Source organism: Danio rerio, chromosome 9 (genome assembly GCF_052040795.2).
Source record: "Danio rerio strain M-AB ecotype USA chromosome 9, GRCz13ab, whole genome shotgun sequence".
NCBI lineage: Eukaryota > Metazoa > Chordata > Actinopteri > Cypriniformes > Danionidae > Danio > Danio rerio.
The window spans coordinates 30,000,816-30,019,516 of NC_141029.1; the positions used below are offsets into that span (position 1 = coordinate 30,000,816).

At 35.1% G+C, this 18,701-nt stretch overlaps 1 protein-coding gene across 7 annotated transcripts in view; it reads left to right on the forward strand.

Annotated features, from left to right (window-relative positions):
- Positions 1-10,069: 10,069 nt before the first annotated feature.
- plekhm3 (pleckstrin homology domain containing M3) overlaps positions 10,070-18,701 on the forward strand; it is a 63,765-nt gene continuing 55,133 nt past the window's right edge. For all 7 annotated transcript variants that reach the window (XR_015499495.1, XR_015499497.1, XR_015499496.1 and 4 more), the window contains exons 1-2: positions 10,070-10,119; positions 16,297-17,165. Coding sequence is in view for 1 of the 7 variants with exons in the window: in XM_087267960.1 (XP_087124086.1) it covers positions 16,712-17,165 (454 nt within the window). In the remaining 6 variants the exon portion in view is untranslated. The remainder of the gene's footprint in view (positions 10,120-16,296; positions 17,166-18,701) is intronic.

Consider the following 18,701-nt stretch of genomic DNA (forward strand, 5'->3'; position numbering starts at 1 on the left):
CGCCCAATCATAATTTAGTCATCAGCGCAGGAGCACAGAATCCAAATAGACACTGAAAACACAAACAGCGAAAAGGAGAGGCTCATGGGTCAAGATATGAGCAGGAGAGAGAGATGGGAGGCTGATATGAGGATAAATTTCAAAGAGATAAAGGAATAGTTGTGCTGTGGCTCAGGCTGTTTTTTTCTCTCCATGTTGATGATCAATTCTCTGTGCTGTAGTTTGTGCTGAAATGATGGTGCCCACTTCCATCCAATTTGAAGAAATTATGATGCATCAACTACATTGTTCAGACCAAAAATAGCAACCTTGTTTATCAGAATGTATTTCATCTTTGTCTGTCAAGGGAACAGAAGTGGACATTGGATGGCAGATATGTTTGTTTACTGGTAGAATTAAAAGTAGTATGGAAAATAATACAATTGTTGGCATTATATTGGTTGTGTTTGATTCATTGATGAACAAAGTTTAAAGATTAGCACTTATTTGAAAGAGAATCAGTATCGTATCAAATTCAGTATCTGTGTTGTATCAGATTTTGCTGTCATTTTTGAGCTATTTAATGCATCCTTGTTAAAAATCTTTAAGATATAGTTTACCCAAAAATTTAATTCACACATTTACTCTCCCTCAAGTGGTTCACTCTCTAAACCCTATAAAAGAAGATATTTTGATGAAAGCTAAAAAACTTTAACCACTAATTTCCATGAAAACAAATATCATGGATATTATTTTCAACAGATTAAAGTAAAACAGGTTTGGAGCAAATAAAGTGTGAGCAACTGATGACAGAAGTTTCATTTTTGGGTGACCTATCTCTTTAATGATACAAGCAGTGCAAGAGCTCTATTTCTAATAGTCATGTCAAAGCAGTAAGTAAATCAGCATATTATCATCTCAAAAACATTGCAAGAATTAGATCCTTTGCTGTTTCCAGTGAGGACTTAGAGAAACTTGTTCATGCTTTTATCACCAGCAGAATGGATTACTGTAATGGACTGCTTTCTGACCTTCCCAAAAAAGACAGTCAGGGAGTTGCTGCTCATCTAGAACGCTGCTGTCAGGATTCTGACCAGTATCAAAAAATCCAGGCACATCACACCTGTCAGGTCTTTGCACTGGCTCCCAGTTACATCCAGTGTTGCCAGATAAACACAAAAAAAGGCCAAAATGTTAGATTTTTTAAAATACTTAATCTATTTACCTTAACTGTCATAACTTTTAACCATACAGCAACCATCACCAGCAGTCACAGACCCACAACATAACCGGATCACATCGAACACTGCCCACATGGTTTGCGCTGGTCATTACTAACTGAATGGAGTAGGAGCAAAGAGTTATGTTTTGTTTGATAAGTTGCATATAAAATTTACGTTTTAAAACCGCCCAAATTTTGTCAACCCCCAATGCCTTTTTTTTACCTGTAAAATCAAATTCAAAACCTCACAATCTGGAGTCAGATATGAATTTCATTAGCCATGTCAAAGTAGTAACTAAATCAGCATATATCATCTCAAACAACATTGCAAGAATTAGATGCTTTGTTTCCATTGAGGTCTTAGAGAAACTTTTTCATGCTTTTATCAGCAGCAGGGTGGATTATTGTCATGGCCTCCTCATGGGACTTCCCAAAAAGACAGCCAGACAGTTGCAGCTCATCCAGAACACACTGCTGCCAGGATTCTGACCAGAACCTGAAAATCAGAGCACATCACACCTGTACTCAGGTCTTTACACTGGCTGCCAGTTACATTCAGAATAGATTTTAAAGTATTAATACTTGTCTATAAATCAATGGCCTAGGACTTTAACATATTACAGGTATGCTCACTGAATACAAGCCTAACAGATTACTCAGATCTTTAGTATCAAGTAAATTAGCAAGGGTTTCAAGGGTTCAGTCAAAGCATTGTTAATCGACCTTCTGCTTCTACACCTCCCCTGCTGGAATCAGCTTTCAGTAATGATCAGATGTGCTCCAACATAAGCACATTCAAGTCAAGACTAAAAACACATCTGTTTAGCTGTGAATGAGCACTGTGCTACGTCCGACAGATCACACTATTATGTCTTTCTTTTCTTTTTCATTCTTTTATAACCTGTTTGAACACATTTTAATCTGTTTTTATAACTTATTTTAATCATTTTAAAAAATTGTAATCATTTAATTTTCCTGTCTCTTTTATTCTTGTTTTCTGTATAGCACTTTGAATTACCATTGTGTATGAAATGTGCTATATAAATAACCCTGCCTTGCCTTACAATTAAATATTTCAAATACATTGTAAAATAATACTAATATTAGATTAAATTAAATAGGCTATTTATATTAGACATACTATTTACCCAAACTATTTACACAGTTTTAGCTGAACATTAGCACCCGCTAGGTGAACTAGGTTTTTTGAATATTTGGCAAAGTTAGCAAACTTGGCACTAAAACAATTAATTAAGCTAAATTAATAAGCACATAATTAAGCGTACACACATTTCATATTGACATAAATATGACTTATTTACTTACATAAAGATACATTAACCTAGGCAAGGCAAAGTTATTTATATAGCACATTTCATACACAATGGTAATTTAAAGTGCTTTACATAAACAAGAATAAAAAACACAAAAATTAAAAGAATTAAAAATGATTAAATCCAATAAAGACGGATTTAAATGTGTTCAAACAGGTTATAAAAGAAGAAAAAGAAAAGAAAGACATAATAGTGTGATCTGTCAGACGTAGCACAGTGCTCATTCAGGAAAGACAGTTAAACAGATGTGTTTTCAGTCTTGATTTGAATGTGCCCAATGTTGGTGCACACTTAACTTTAGTAAATAAAGTTGCCTTGCCTTACTTATATGAAATATTTCAAATAAATTGTAAAATAATACTAATGTAGGATTAAATTAAATAGGTTATTGATATTAGACATTAAATTTAACCAAACTACTTGCTAAGTTTTAGCTAAACATTAGCACCCAGGTGATCTAGCTTTTTGAATATTTGGTTAACAAACTAAGCATGAAACAATTAATGAAGCTAAATTAATAACCGTATGCCTAAGCTTACAAACAATTCATTTTTGACATAAATATGACTTATTTTCTTACATTATTATACATTTATTTAGCATTTAGCATTTCAAATATTTTCTACAGTTGCCAAGTTTAACAAGGATAGCGTTCTTGTATGAAAATAAATAAATACAAGCCTGCCATTCCAACCCTCTGTGTCACTTTCAGCTGTCCAATTGCTGACTCTCTTAATTGACTCAGAACAACGTAAAATAGACAGAAAAAAAGAAGGGGGACTGAAACTGCGTTTTCTGGGGCAGTTACGCATTCAGTGCGGGTTCAGATCAGGGTCTATGTAGGTCATGCACAATATGGCGCCTGCAAGTTTACAGCTGGGGCTCGTACCACCATTATCCCACAACAATATCGCAGAGAGGAACTTATTTGAGCCCATTAGCCCATGTCCCCTCCTCCTTCATTAACGAAGCCTTTCTTTAAACAAGCCAAGACAATGAGCTCTCAGAAAGAGTAGCGGGGGGAGAACAGGAGGACTGAGGGGAGGTCGCAGGTTTAGCCCGGAGCCCACGATAATTACTGTGTTTCAGTCTGTGGCCTGAAAAAGACTTGAATAATGTTTCTTTTTCTGTGGGGACCCCGGACAATGGATGCAGGGCCGGCTTAGAGAACGGCAAGCTTTTGGCTATTGGCTATTAAAAAAAAAATCTCGTCTCTGCCACTCATGCCAAAGCTCTTGGCTTCATTATTCTACAGAGTCTTAATGTTGACCACAATTTGCACATTAAGAATGCATAGACCTTTTATGCACTTAGACTTCTTTTGTCAAAATTTGTATGACGACTCATTGTGGGCCCATGTGGGTTGCTAATGACTGTGATGTATGTGCAGTTTGTGTGGGGTCAGTGTTTGTAAGAAAAGAGACAAAAAAAATATGTCTTTGCGATAAAATAAAATAATATTACATCTCTTATTTAGTACCACTTCTGTGGCCTCTAATAGAGGCTTGGTGTCATGATGATTGAAAGCATATAGTGATGGTTAGCAAAGTCAACGTTTTTCTTTTGCAAACCTTGTAGAACCTCTCTGCAAACCAGCATTTCTGGCATGGGATGTGGGTACACAAACTAAGACATTAAGGAGTACAGCCCCTAATACAAGAGTATTCAACTTCCATCCTGGAAGGTCACTATCCTGCTGAGTTCAACTCTATTCCTTATATAAAAGACCAGAGATGCCCACCCCAGTGTCAGTCGCTGATATGCCACATGGCTGCAGGGGGAATGAACTTTAATGGGTTAGTTCACTCAAAACTGAAAAATTATTAACTATTTACTTACCCTAAGTTAATCCTACAGTTAAACACACAAAAAAATAAATTGGTCACACTTTATTTTAATGGTTTAAATTGTTGAATTTAAGTTACATTGCATCTACATGCCAACTAATTCTCATTCGATTTTAAGAAGGTTGAGGTTAGGGTTGGGGTTAGTGTAAGTTGACATGTGCTTGCAACGTTTCTTATAGTCAGTTCAATGATTGTTGAAGGAGCAGTATCAGCAGATATTAAGCAGTCAGTCTACTAAATGGACCATCAGAATGAAGTGTTATCAAGATTTTTTGATGAACGATGTAACCATTGACTTAGGGAAAACAGATTCAATGATTCCATGTGTCCAGCTTTCTTCGAATTATCTTCTTTTGTGGTTTGGAACCAGTGAAGGGTGAATAAATGATGACATAATTTTCAGTATTGGGTGAACTAGTGTACTTGTGTAGAGTGTGTGCAATTTTCAAAGTCTGCTCGGCCAAGAATGAGCGAAAATGCACACGTTCAATGCCACAGAGTGGACTTCAATCTAAATAACCTCACAGTTGCACTGTTGTAGACACAACATGTGTGCACGATGCAAATTATGTCTCTTTTAGAGTTTGTGAACTGCAAAAGTATACTTTGGGCTTTATACACAGAAAAGTAAATAAGTTAAGAAGTTATTTATTCCTATATTGTGACACACACATCTAATTGAAACAGACCTTAAATGAGAAAAAATGTAGGCCTAGGGCTATGCATAATTTCATAAAATGAGAACCAATTTAATTACTGGAAGATTGGTGTTTCCTCTAACAAAATGTTTATGTATATATATATATATATATATATATATATATATATATATATACACACACATACACACACACAGGGTCTGGGATAGAACCCAGGTCTCTGGCAAGAGAGGTGAGTGACGTAACCACTGAGCTACCGGAAGTTGATGAACTGAAACAACGAAAGGCAATTTGCTACATATACACACATGATACACTCCATATACATATACACACACACACACACACACACACAATACATCCTATACATACACACTCCATACATATAACCACATGATACATTCTATACACATACAAATATTCTATTTATATACACATCCCAAACTTATGCACACGATACATTCTATACACATCCGAAACACACGATACAATCTATAGATATGCACAGATGATACACCCTATACATATACACACATATACATACAACACTGAGCTACTACAAATTGATGAACCCAAACAACAGAAGGCAATTTGCTACATACACAGATGATGCACATACTCTCCATACATACGCACACATGATAAACTCTGTACATATAAACACTTGACACAATACGTTCCATATATATATATACACACACACACACATGTGATGCATTCCTTACAAGGTCCAGGATAGAATCCATATTTCTGGTGTGAGAGGTAAATGATGCAACTACTGAGCTACCGGAAGCTGATAAACCTGTACAACGAAAGGCAACTTGCTACATATACTCATGATACACTCCATACATATACTCACATGATACATTCTATACATACACATGCCAAACTTATGCACACAATACATTATACACACACACACACGAACATATACACACGATACACATGCACATGATACACCCTATAAATATACCCACAAATTACATTAGCTTACCTGTTGAAAGGCTGTCATCAAAATACTGAATCCATACATACATACATGGATACAACATACAAATTTTACACATATACACACACACACGTTACATTCCTTACAGGGTCTTGCATAGAACCTCTGGCATGAGAGGTAAATAACATAATAATTGCACTACCGAAAGTTGATGAACCCAAGCAACGAAAGGCAATTTGCTAAATATACACACACGATACATCCTATACATACACACTCCATACATATAACCAAATGATACATTCTATACATATACAAATATTTTATACATATATACATCCCAAACTTATGCACACAAGATACATTCTATATACACACACACACACACACACACACACGATACATTCTATAGATATGCACACGATACACCCTATACTTATACACACATATACATAAAACACTGAGCTACTACAAATTGATAAACCCGAACAACGAAAGGCAACTTGCTACATAAACACACATACACATACACTTCTTACATATACACACATGATACACCCCATATATATATACACTCCATACATACGCACACATTATACACAAATGATACGATAAACTCCATACATATACACATACTCACATAATACATTCTTTACATACACAAATATTCTATACACACAAAACACTCCATATGCACACATGACAAATTCTATAGATATGCACACATAAACATGCAAAAGATACACCCTATACATATACCCACAAATTACAATAGCTTATTACTAAGCTGTTACCAAAATAGTGAATCCATACATACACACAAGACACGTTCCTTCCAAGGTCTGGGATAGAACCCAGGTCTCTGGTGTGAGAGATAAATGACTGAACCACTGAGCTAACGGAAGTTGATCAAGCCAAACAACGAAAGGCAATTTGTTACATATACACATCCCAAACTTATGCATATGGTACATTACATACACACACACACACACACACACACACACACACACAATACATTATATATATATATATATATATATATATATATATATATATATATATATATATATATATATATATATATATATATATATATATATATATATATATATACATACATTATATATACATTTTATATATATATATATATATATATATACATTATATATATATATATATATATATATATATATATATATATATATATATATATATATATGTGTGTGTGTGTGTGTGTGTGTGTGTGTGTGTGTGTGTGTGTGTGTGTGTGTGTGTGTGTGTATATACATACATGACACATTCTATAGATATGCATACACTCCATACTCATACACACAATACATTCTAAACATATACACACACATGATACATTCTGTACATACATACACACACACACACAATACATTCTATAGATATGCACACATGATACACCCTATACATATACCCACAAATTACAAATATGACCATTTGTAACGCCAGAGACCTGGGTTCTATTGCAGACCCTGTGAGGAAGTATCATGTATGTGTATTTGTATAAAATGTATATGTTTGGATTCATTATTTTTTGACAACCTTTCAACAGCTTAGTAGTAAGCTAATGTAATTTGTGGGTATATGTATGCATACACTTCATATGTATGGAGTGTGTCATGTGTGTGTATGTAGCAAGTTGCCTGTCTTTGTTTGTGTTCATCAACTTCCGGTAGCTCAGTGGTTACGTCACTCACCTCTCACGACAGAGACTCAGGTTCTATCCCAGACCTTGTAAGGAAAGTATCATATGTGTGTATATGTATAGAGTGTATTGCATATGTATGTGTATGTATAGAGTGTATTGCATATGTATGTGTATAAAAAGTATCATGTGCGTATATGTATAGAATGTATCATGTGTCCATAAGTATAAAGTGTTTCATATATGTGTATCGTACATGAACATGTATGGAGTGTCTCATGTGTGTTTATGTAGCAAGTTGCCTTTCGTTGTTTGGGTTCATCAACTTCCAGTGGCTCAGTGGATATGTCACTCACCTCCAGTGGTGTAAAGTAACTAATTACAAATACTCAAATTACTGTAACTGAGTAGTGTTTCTCAGGAATTTTATTTACTAAGTAGTTTTATAAATGTGTACTTTTACCCTTACTTGAGTACATTTTTAGTGCAGTACCTTTACTTTTACTCCACTATTTCCCTTTAACCTGCAGTCACTACTTTATTTTTTACTATATTTCTTGTCTATGGGGATTGCAAAAATCAGTCTTGTATTAGTGTGTATATGTATGGAGTGTATATGTAAAGTGTGTCAAGATTCATTAACTTCCAGTAACTCAGTGGGTAAGTGATTCACCTCTCACACCAGAGACCCGGGTTCTATCCCAGACGCTGACAGAAGTGTATCGTGTGGATTGTGTTGTGACAATATATAAAGAATGTATCGTGTGTGTATATATGCGGAGTGTATCATGTGTGTATATGTATTAAGTGTATCATGTGCATTCTGTCAACATCATCATATATACACACCCAACTAACTGTATATAAGTTTGTGAATTTTATTTTGTATGTTTGCAAAAGTGTTATCTGGGAGTTTATGCACACATCAAGTTTACATTTATATGTGAGAGTTTGTGGGTGCATATGCATGGATCGAGTGCCGCGAGTTTAAATGTATGTGTGTGTGTGTTTAAATGTCGGTGTTTATGCGAGAATTGAGTTTATATGTATATGCAAGTGTGTAGTAGTGTGTTTGCATGCTGCGAGTTTATATGTATGTGTGTGTGTGTGTAAATGTGAGTGTTTATGCGAGAATCGCATAAACATCATACACATATACTCCTTACATATATACACACTCGATACATCCTATACATATACACTCCATGCATATACACATACTCAAGATACAAGATACATTCTATACATATACAATTATTCTATACATATATATAGTATACCCTCGTATACTCACTTGTTTTGCTGATTTGCTGATCCTGTAACTATTGACTTACATTGACATTCATTTATTTTCTTTTCGGCTTAGTCCATTTATTAATCTGGGGTCGCCACAGCGGAATGAACCACCAACTTATCTAGCACATGTTTTATGCAGCAGATGCCCTTCAAGCTACAACCCATCTCTGGGAAACATCCAAACAACTCATTAATACTCATACACTACGGACAATTTAGCCAACCTAATTCACCTGTACCGCATGTCTTTGGACTGTGGGGGAAACCAGAGCACCCAGAGGAAACCCACGCAAATGCAGGGAGAAGATGCAAATTCCACACAGAAGCACCAACTGTCCCAGCCGAGGCTTGAACCAGTGACCTTCACTACCTACTGTGCCACAGCATTGACATATTTGTTTTTCATTTCATGGAAGTTAATAGATACAGGTAACTGATATTAATGAGTCAAAGAAACATTGACTTTCGTATATTTTCATTTTTTTTGAGTACTTTCATTTAAAAATTAGGATGGGTGTTATAGTAGGCTACACCAGCCTTTTTATTTTAGGATTACACCACTGACACTAACCATAATAAAACCATAGTAGACTATTTGTATTAAAATACAAATAAATATATAATATAAGAGTTTAAGAAAGAGTTTTGACCTTTTTGGCGTTACTGTAACTTCATGGTAGATTCATGACATGGTAGATTTCAGGTACACTTGCAGATTATGATCGAAGGAAACAATATTGTAGTGTTCTATTAAAGTAACATTAGTCCAAACATAGTGTCCTAATGTTGTGGCACAGATATATATATATATATATATATATATATATATATATATATATATATATATATATATATATATATATATATATATATATATATATATATATATATATATATATATATATATATATATATATATATAGGCTATCACATTTTTCTGGAAGTTAACTATTATATCCATGAACCATGAATTTATTTTGTAGCCCAAGATGCATCAAGGAATACCATGATACTTTTTGTAATGTTTTCATTTAAAAAACGACATTTGTACATAAAAAACGGCAATCGGAACCATTTATCGCTGGATGTTGTTTCACCCGGTGAGCATTTCCGCTGACGGAACTGAATGTGACAGATTGTAAACAGTATCGGGTGAGTCATTTTCCCGTATTAATTAACTGTTTCTCGCGCTTTACATGTGCGCACGTTTAATTTTAGCGATTATCTTATTATAACCAAAACATAAACCTGTTATAATCGCCTGGAGGTTAACGCGTTCAGATGACACAAATGTCATTGGCAGATGATGTAGCGGTGTGCTAACTAGCAGCATGAAGTCATCGGCTAAACTCATAAACTCAGCGACTTGTGAATTAAAGCACCAATTATTTTATAAGAAACACGCATGAATGTTAGACTTTGTTCAAACCTAACTTAGACATATAATTGAAATACACGTGTATATTACCTGCTGCTTTCTTGTTTGATTTTAACTGCAAGTAATATGCCATGGCATTTCTCACAAGATATGAAATATGATTGTTCATGAATCTTGTCGGTTAAAGTATTTTCTAATGTTTTATCATCTGTAAATAGCTTCTGGTGTAAACAGGCAGATGCATGGAAGAGCAGCATAGCTCGTAGTTTTACGTATAGAGGTGAAGTTAGTTTATATTCACACATTCAATCTTTCTCCTTAATAATATAATTTCACAAAAAATATTATTTGCAAATGATTATTTCTAAAAAATTAAATCATACTAGCAGACAATGATTATCAAAGTATAACATTGTTTTAGAGCATCTCAAAATGGCTTGGGAAGAGGATCTCGGAGCAGAAATTGAAAATTGGTAATGGGAGGAAGCACATGAACAAGTTCATTCTAGTTCAGTGTGTATCAGACATGATTTAATACAATCTAAGATTCTGCACCGACTCCACTTACCTAAATTAAAGCTCTCTTAAGATGTTCCCTGTCATAGACCCACTGTGTGATAGATGCAATCAAACCCAGGCATCGCTTGGTCATGTGTCTTGGAGTTGTTTTAAAATTGTAAATTATTGGATTTCAGTTTTTGAATTAACATCAGAAGTGGTGGGAAAACAAATATACCCTGGGCCTCTTTTAGCTATATTTGGTGTCAGTGATAATTCAGATTTATCTAATAATCAACGTACAGTGATTAGAATTATTACCCTTTTGGCACGTAGATTGATTTTACTAAATTGGAAACTAAAAGATCCTCCATGTTTCTCCACAATAATAAAAGATGTCATGTCCTGTCTGGAACTTGAGAAGCTAAGGCTTTCCCTAAAAATAAAACAGAATTTCCAAAGAATTTCCATGTAGTATGGAATCCATTTATTGAGTACTTTAACAAGAGAGCAGTGATTGAACCGTTATTAAAAACACTTCAAATATGTTTGCTTTAATTTTTATTTTTTACTTTTTTCTTCTTTTCTTTCTCTTCTTTCTGTTTTTTGCCCCTTCCCCCACATTTCTCTGTTTTTTTTTTAGTTCTCTTATACATATAGTAACATGATGCTACAACTTTGGGTTTAAAAGGAAAAAAGCACACGTGAAGGTTATCAGTTGTACTGATGTACAACATACAATAAACACTACAATACAATACAAGAACATTGTTTGGAGTCAAGTAAATAGTGCTAATGTTGTTTTGTGATTTCAAATCGAATATTCAAAGTAAACAATAAAGGGAGCATGTCACAAGTTGTCACTGAACGAATGTCCAATTATAAAACCATCTTTACTTCAATGTTTGACGTATAGTTTTTGCTCATTCAAGCCACATGTACATCAAAATCAAGTTAATGAGCATATGCCTTTGTCTTATACTGCTGACAACTTTTGCAGACACCATTTTTTTTAGAGACGTACAGTTGTAAGCAGTCTACGTTACTGACAGAGTGTCCTGTCATAAAGTTCTATGATAATATGATTTACGTTAGTGGAGGGTGTAATGTGAATGTAAACCTAATTTATTATAGTGCTGCAGTAGTGGTAGCATTATTATATTGTATAACATAGTATTAAGAGAGCTCACTTTATAATTATCACACATTAAATGCAGACCATAACTTTGCTTGGTCACTGTCTCAGTGTGGAGATTGATGCTAGCTGTGAAACAGCTAATAATAGAAGTGGATCTCCACAGCTCTGCCTGAAAAATTTGTCTACAGAGATGTGAACATTACAAGCCAGGTTTTTCAATGTAGTAAGTGGTCTGGTTCATAAGGCTGGCTGCTGCTCTAATTTTATCTTTGATCCTGTTTTAAAGGCAAAGTTCCCCTAAACATTATTAGTCATCATTCAGTCACCCTCATGTTGTTCTAAAAATGTAGTTCTCTTTTTTTCTGTTGTAAACAGATAATATTGTGAAAACTATTGGCCATTGGCCATGTTTTTGTTGACATTGGTTTCTTGATCAAAAATTGATTTGTTTTTGTTTGTATGAGCATGGAAAAAGTAATACAGTTTGGAAGACTAGAATGGTGCAAATTATGACAAAATATAGAGTAATTATGTTTCAAATTGTCTGCTTTTCATAATATGTATGTAGGTATGTGTGTGTGTTCTTAAGAAAGATCTATATAGGCAAAAAATCAAATTGAATGAATTTACTGTATTTACTCCAAATAATATATGCAATAAATAATATATTATAATATATATAATAATATAATAATACTCTTAATATTATTGTATATTTGAAGTAATCTAAAAAAATTTAGAAGGTGCAAAATGGCAAGTGATTTAGAGCTAAATTAGTTAAATTTATTTAGGTCTATTAGTAGAAACTGCTTCTTTCAACAAACATAGTTGGACTTTATGCTAATGATGGCCTTTCAAAAATGGGGAAAAATAAGCCCTTAACATTTCACAAATAGTCATGCCTATAATTAAACAAGTATTAAAGACATTTTCATGCCCTTTTATGTTTTTAATAAATTGTAATTTTTTAAGACCATTCGTTCATTTGCAGAGATATAGGGAATTTGGTCTCAGAGTGGCTTCATTCAAAATACTGGTGCTTTCTTTTTTAAATATGTTTTTACATTGTTTTGAAGACTATAGAGAGCTTTATTTTGTGCAAATTTCTTTCTGTTGGTAAAAATTTTAATCATCAGAATCAAAAATTTAAAAAAAAAATCCACATAGCAGAGCTCTCTGCAACTCTCACATGGTTGCCCACTGAAGCTAAGCAGGGCTGCGCCTGGTCAGTATCTGAATGGGGGACGGCATGGGAAAGCTGGGTTGCTGCCGGAAGTGGTGTTAGTGAGACCAGCAAGGGTCACTCAACCTGTGGTCTATGTGAGTCCTAATGCACCAGTATATTGATGGGAACTCTATACTGCTCAGTGAGCGCCGTCTTTCAGATGAGACTGAGGTCCTGACTCTCTGTGGTTCTTAAAAATCCCAGGATTTGCCCACTGGCCTCTGTCCATCATGGCCTCCTAACCATCCCCATATTGCTTCATCACTTTGTCTCCTCTTCACCAATCAGCTGGTGTGTGGTGTATGGTCTGGCACAATACGACTGCCACCTCGTCTTCCAGATGGATGCTGCACACTGGTGTTTGATGAGGAGATTCCCCCCCAAAATGTGTAAAGTGACTTTAGTGTACAGAAAGGTGCAATATAAATGTAGGGAATTATTATTATTATTATTAATATTATTATTATTATTATTATTATTAATATTAATTATTCTACTACTACATAGAGCTTTCTGTTGGACTCCCTTTATTTTTCTTTCATTGTTTCTGTTGTTGTTGTTTTTTTATCCTGAGTCTGGTGTGTCTCTGTTCTGAGATGATGTAATGGTCTTTTAATAATTGATGATTTAAAGAAAGTGAAAGACCTTGAGTCGGAGTGCAGAGGAATCAATGCTAGTGTTGGAGGAGGAAGTAGACATGAGTAAGATGAGAGTCTGCATGATCATGTGAAGATGGGCTCATGGTTAGAGAAACGGGGAACTCCACCCTGTGCTGGAAACGTTCAGTGATGATGTCGGTTTTGTGTGCCTGAAGCTTTGGAACATGAGGTAGGCTGCTCAACGGATTCTGTGGTATTCATGTAGTAGTGTGAAACTGACAATGACTTGTTATGATGGTGCCGTGAGTGTAAATACAGGTCAAGGTAAGTGGAGTTCATCTGCTGTAGCTCTGTTCCAAAACTAAGCTTGCTGCCTGTAATATTTGGCATTGTTTCTTGTTTGAAGGCCATAACAAAAGGAAGCAACGTTAGAGCCGTGCATGCAGAATAGGTTCTTGTGTTTCAAAACATGAATTGAATCATGGAAAGGAAAAGAAGTGTTTATGTGGAAGATGTTGACAAATCCAATCGTGGCTGAGTGAATATTATATATAATAAGGAACAAACTTTGAAAACATTAAAAATGATTTTCATTGCAGGTGTAATAGTATTTGTGAGTGTGTGTGTTATGACTGTATTCTACATCTGTCATGTTGTCATTGTCATGTGATCTATTATCATCAAGTAGACATGTTTGATTTGCAGAGAGGGTGTTAGAGTATTTGTTAGATTAGTTAAATGCTAATGTTTAACTTTTGGAAAAATTCAAAACAAGTCTGAGATAGCACTGGGCATGGGCCAGTACAGGTTTCTGATGGTATGATAACCTTGGATAAATATAGCACGGTTTCACTGTATTACGGTGGTGTTTAATGCTGTAAAATAATTTCTTTTTAAATCTCTTTGTAAAAAACTACTTTTCCCCCCATTTAATACAGTATATTACATTTTAGGAAACATTAATAATATTTTGGAACACTAAACATGTCAGGCTACATAGTTAAATACTCTGAAACCGGTTATCGTACCATGCCTGTCACTCATCATCATTTTTAGCTGCATGGACTTTATCAGATACCAGAAGTAAGCAAGAATTTATGTTAAATATATACACTTATGTACTATAAAAAATCATGATCTAAACTTTCTCTAAAAAATAAATGATGAATTGTTAGATATTATTTGGCACTCTGAGAATAATTACTGTAGTGAAAACTGTGTTTTTTAAAAGGTTAGTTCACCTCGTTATTTATTCACACTCTTAATTTTGAATCACAAAGTAGATGTTTGGAACATAAATTAATATATTTATTTTGAATAAAATCTGAGAAATAGCTATAACTCCATTGAAAGTTTGTTTAGCCATAACTCTGATACTTCTAAAATATGTTTGTGTGAATTAAGCAGTTACTGTAAGTTGAAGATTGTTGTTTTAAATAGTCAGGGCCGAAAGCCTAGTGGTTAGTGCATCGACTGAGGTGCTCATGGTGATCCAAGTTTGACCCGGCTTGAGGTATTTTGCCGATCCATCTGCTCTCTCTTTGCTCCCCATCTTATCTCCATTATACTGCCCTATAAAATAAAGGTTAAAAACACCTAAAAAGTAGTTTTTAATAATAAAGAGTGGGCATGCAATGATAACTGTTTTAAAGGTATATTGCGGTTTCAAAAAGTCAAGGTTTTAAAACCGCCATCATTTTCTGCTATAGCGTTCCTAAGGTATATTTAGGATTTTTTTAGGACAACTGTATCTCCATCATAAAAGATATGAAAAGATGTCATTTACATTGTAAAGGAATTTGTGTTTTTAAAACAAATGAAAACAGCAGAAGTCAATGATTCATTTTAATTATTTAGAAAGATTTGTTTACTGCTCCAAAATAAATATTTGAAATGTTTCTTAAAATAAAATATATTGTATTCAAAGGGGAAACAAGTTGTAGTTTTTTACCCAGACATTTAAAAAGAGCAGTAATCACAATACCCTAAAATCGTGATATTTTTTTCCAAGGTTATCACACTGTCAGAATATTATATCGGCCCATGCTTAATGAAGTGATTTAAACATATGGTGTAAATAGAAACGTGTCTTCCTCGTCTATTTGGCATCCAGTTTTGGCTGAGTAGAATTTTAGTGGAGAGGCAGAAATAGAAGAGAATATATTTTTGTGTTCCACAGATTAACAAAATAGATTTACGTTGACTTGAGGGTGATTAATTGATGATAGGAGCCAACTCTTTGTTTGTTATGTGAATATCCTGTGCCTCCAAAAAACAGCTCTTCAGAAGCTATTCTTATTTGAAACCCATAGCCCTTGAACCTTGAAACATTGCTTGTACAATGTTATAATAAAATAGCTTACTCTTTCAGTTTCACATTGTGTTCCATGCATATCACAGACATCTGAAACAAGAGCATTATCTGTCCATGGGGTTATTGCTATGTTTTCTGACCGTTATTTGCTTTTCTCTCTTGTTTGTCTAAATCCAGGATGTCAGACCCTAGGGAAGGACGTCCTGATGCCATGTTGCATCTCTCGCTTGGTGATTTACTGCCTTACAGGCTGCAGGGATTTAATTGAAGTGCTCATCTGGATAAGACAACACCTGTTCTAGACAGCTCTGAGTTTGCCCTCACCTTACCTACTGCTGATACTGATAGCTGGCACAGCGGTCACTTCTCATTAGGTTCTTGATTAACAACGTTGGCTCATAAAGTGACAGTTCTGGAAGGGGTTCAGGCGTTTGTGGACCATCTGTTTTGCCACACTTCCATTCGGGTCCAGACAGCAGATGTTCCGTCTGTGGTGCCTTGAGGCTTCTCGATCCTGCCCTCACGCACACGAGGATTCGGTCCATTTTCTCCACCCCTCGGCTTCTTCTGTGACACCAAAACTGTCGAGGTGATGGAGGGTCTGGAGGTCGAGGATATTAGTCCAGCCCTCGAGGCCACCGAGGACTACCTGCACTGCCTCGATGACAATCACGGAGATGCCCAGGTACACCCACCCAAACTTAAAGAGGCATCCACCTTGGACAAGCTGAACTCCAGTGGGGTGTGGGGGCTTCTGACAGGAAAACAGTCTGAACTTTCACCTGGTAATATGGCCTGGGCAGAACAGACTCCCTTCAGCGTGCTGGGCCTTCGAAATGGGAAAAGAAACCGAGCTCGATCCACCAATGATTTGGCGGCACATGCCAAAGAGACAAACTCCACCACCAACACGTCCAGCGGGGGCTTCAAACGTGGCCACAATCGCTCCCGTTCAGATGTCAACAACCGCACCTACACCGATAATGGCATGCCAGCCATTGATAAAAATATGTTCAAGAACATGGCGCTAAACGACCACAGGGATGGTAAGAAGTAAACTCCATTTTGTATTTTGCTTGTTCAATGTGTTCATACCTTAAATTATTTTGTACCATCTTCAAGTGATTCTTTTTTTCCTGTTGAACTTAAAAGAAGATATATTGAAGAAACAGAATCCATTGATTTTCATATTAATAAATATGGAAAATAAATACTTTGGAGGTCACTATCTAAGTTTCTACACTTATATTCAACAGAAGAAAGAAACTCAGACAGGTTTGGAACATGTGTAAGCTGAATAAATTATGACCGTTTTAATTTTAGGGATCTTTGTAGGGGCTTTTATTAACTTTTTTATTTTTGTATTGTGTTATAAGCTTGCACAATTTACATATAAATGCAAAAAGAGATTTGTACTATAATTGTCACAAACTGCACCATGTACTGTGAGTTGTGTTATAATCAGGACGGGTTTGAGAACATAGTTTTTATCATTTTTTGCAATATATCTCAGATGGCGCCAATTTAATCTCATATTGCTAGCTTTCTTTAGCAACAAGTCTCGGAAGGGATTTTCCTGCTGAGAGAATTATGAGGTGGACATCTCCATCAAATTTTGTACCACCTTTGCCTTTTGACTGATATCAGGCAGGCAATCAAAGCTCCCAACAGAGCCCAAGTAATGCTCAAGCACCGGTCATGTATTTTATTACATTCAATGTTAGCCTTTTTAAATAAGATAATGTTTTGTGTGATAAGATTAAAGAACCATGCAGAATGTGTTTCTTGGACCTCAACCTCATTTTGACTGTGAGGTGGTAAACCATGCATCTCGTTATGTTTAAAAATGAGATAAATAGGTAAAGAGGAGGCTGTTTTTGTGGATGCTCAAACACATTTGACCCCATGAGTGTCTACTCCCAAGAAAGCAAATCTCTGCAAGTAGTTAAAGTGGGCAAGCTAGATTCAGACCCCCTTTGCACCTGTTTTTAGAGTTGTTCTCTAATGTGATCGGCTCAACAAAAATACTTAATAAAGCGATTAAGCAGGGCCAATGAGTACAAAAGTGCCCATTTACTTCTTTAGTATACTTATGGGAAGTGTTTTTCTCATAAGGATTAAAAAAGAATTGTTTGTTAAACAGTTCATAAGCCATGGACAAAATTATCCCCTCCAAGATTAATCACAACATTGCAACCTTTATGTGAAGCAAAAAAGTATGTGATAATTGCACAAAAAGACAAAGATACAGTATATTTTTAAAACAAGGAGAAACTAATATTGCAATACCCTTTTGCAAAAGCGCAATCTGCTTAGGTTTGACTTTTTATTTTAGTGTGTTTCTTGTTAAAATGATTTGTAAATGTGTAAGTCATCTTGCCCCAAAAATTATATGTCAATTAATTACAAAAATAAGCAGTAAAATAATTATCACAGGAAGAGTAACCAATCTGAACTGCACAGTACCAAATGAAAAAAAAAAGAAAGAAATTCATTTGCACAATATACGTTTTCAGTTTAAGGTACAGGGCTTTGGAAAAACCTGCCAGTTGAACCAAAAAGTTTTCTTTTACTTTTTTTTA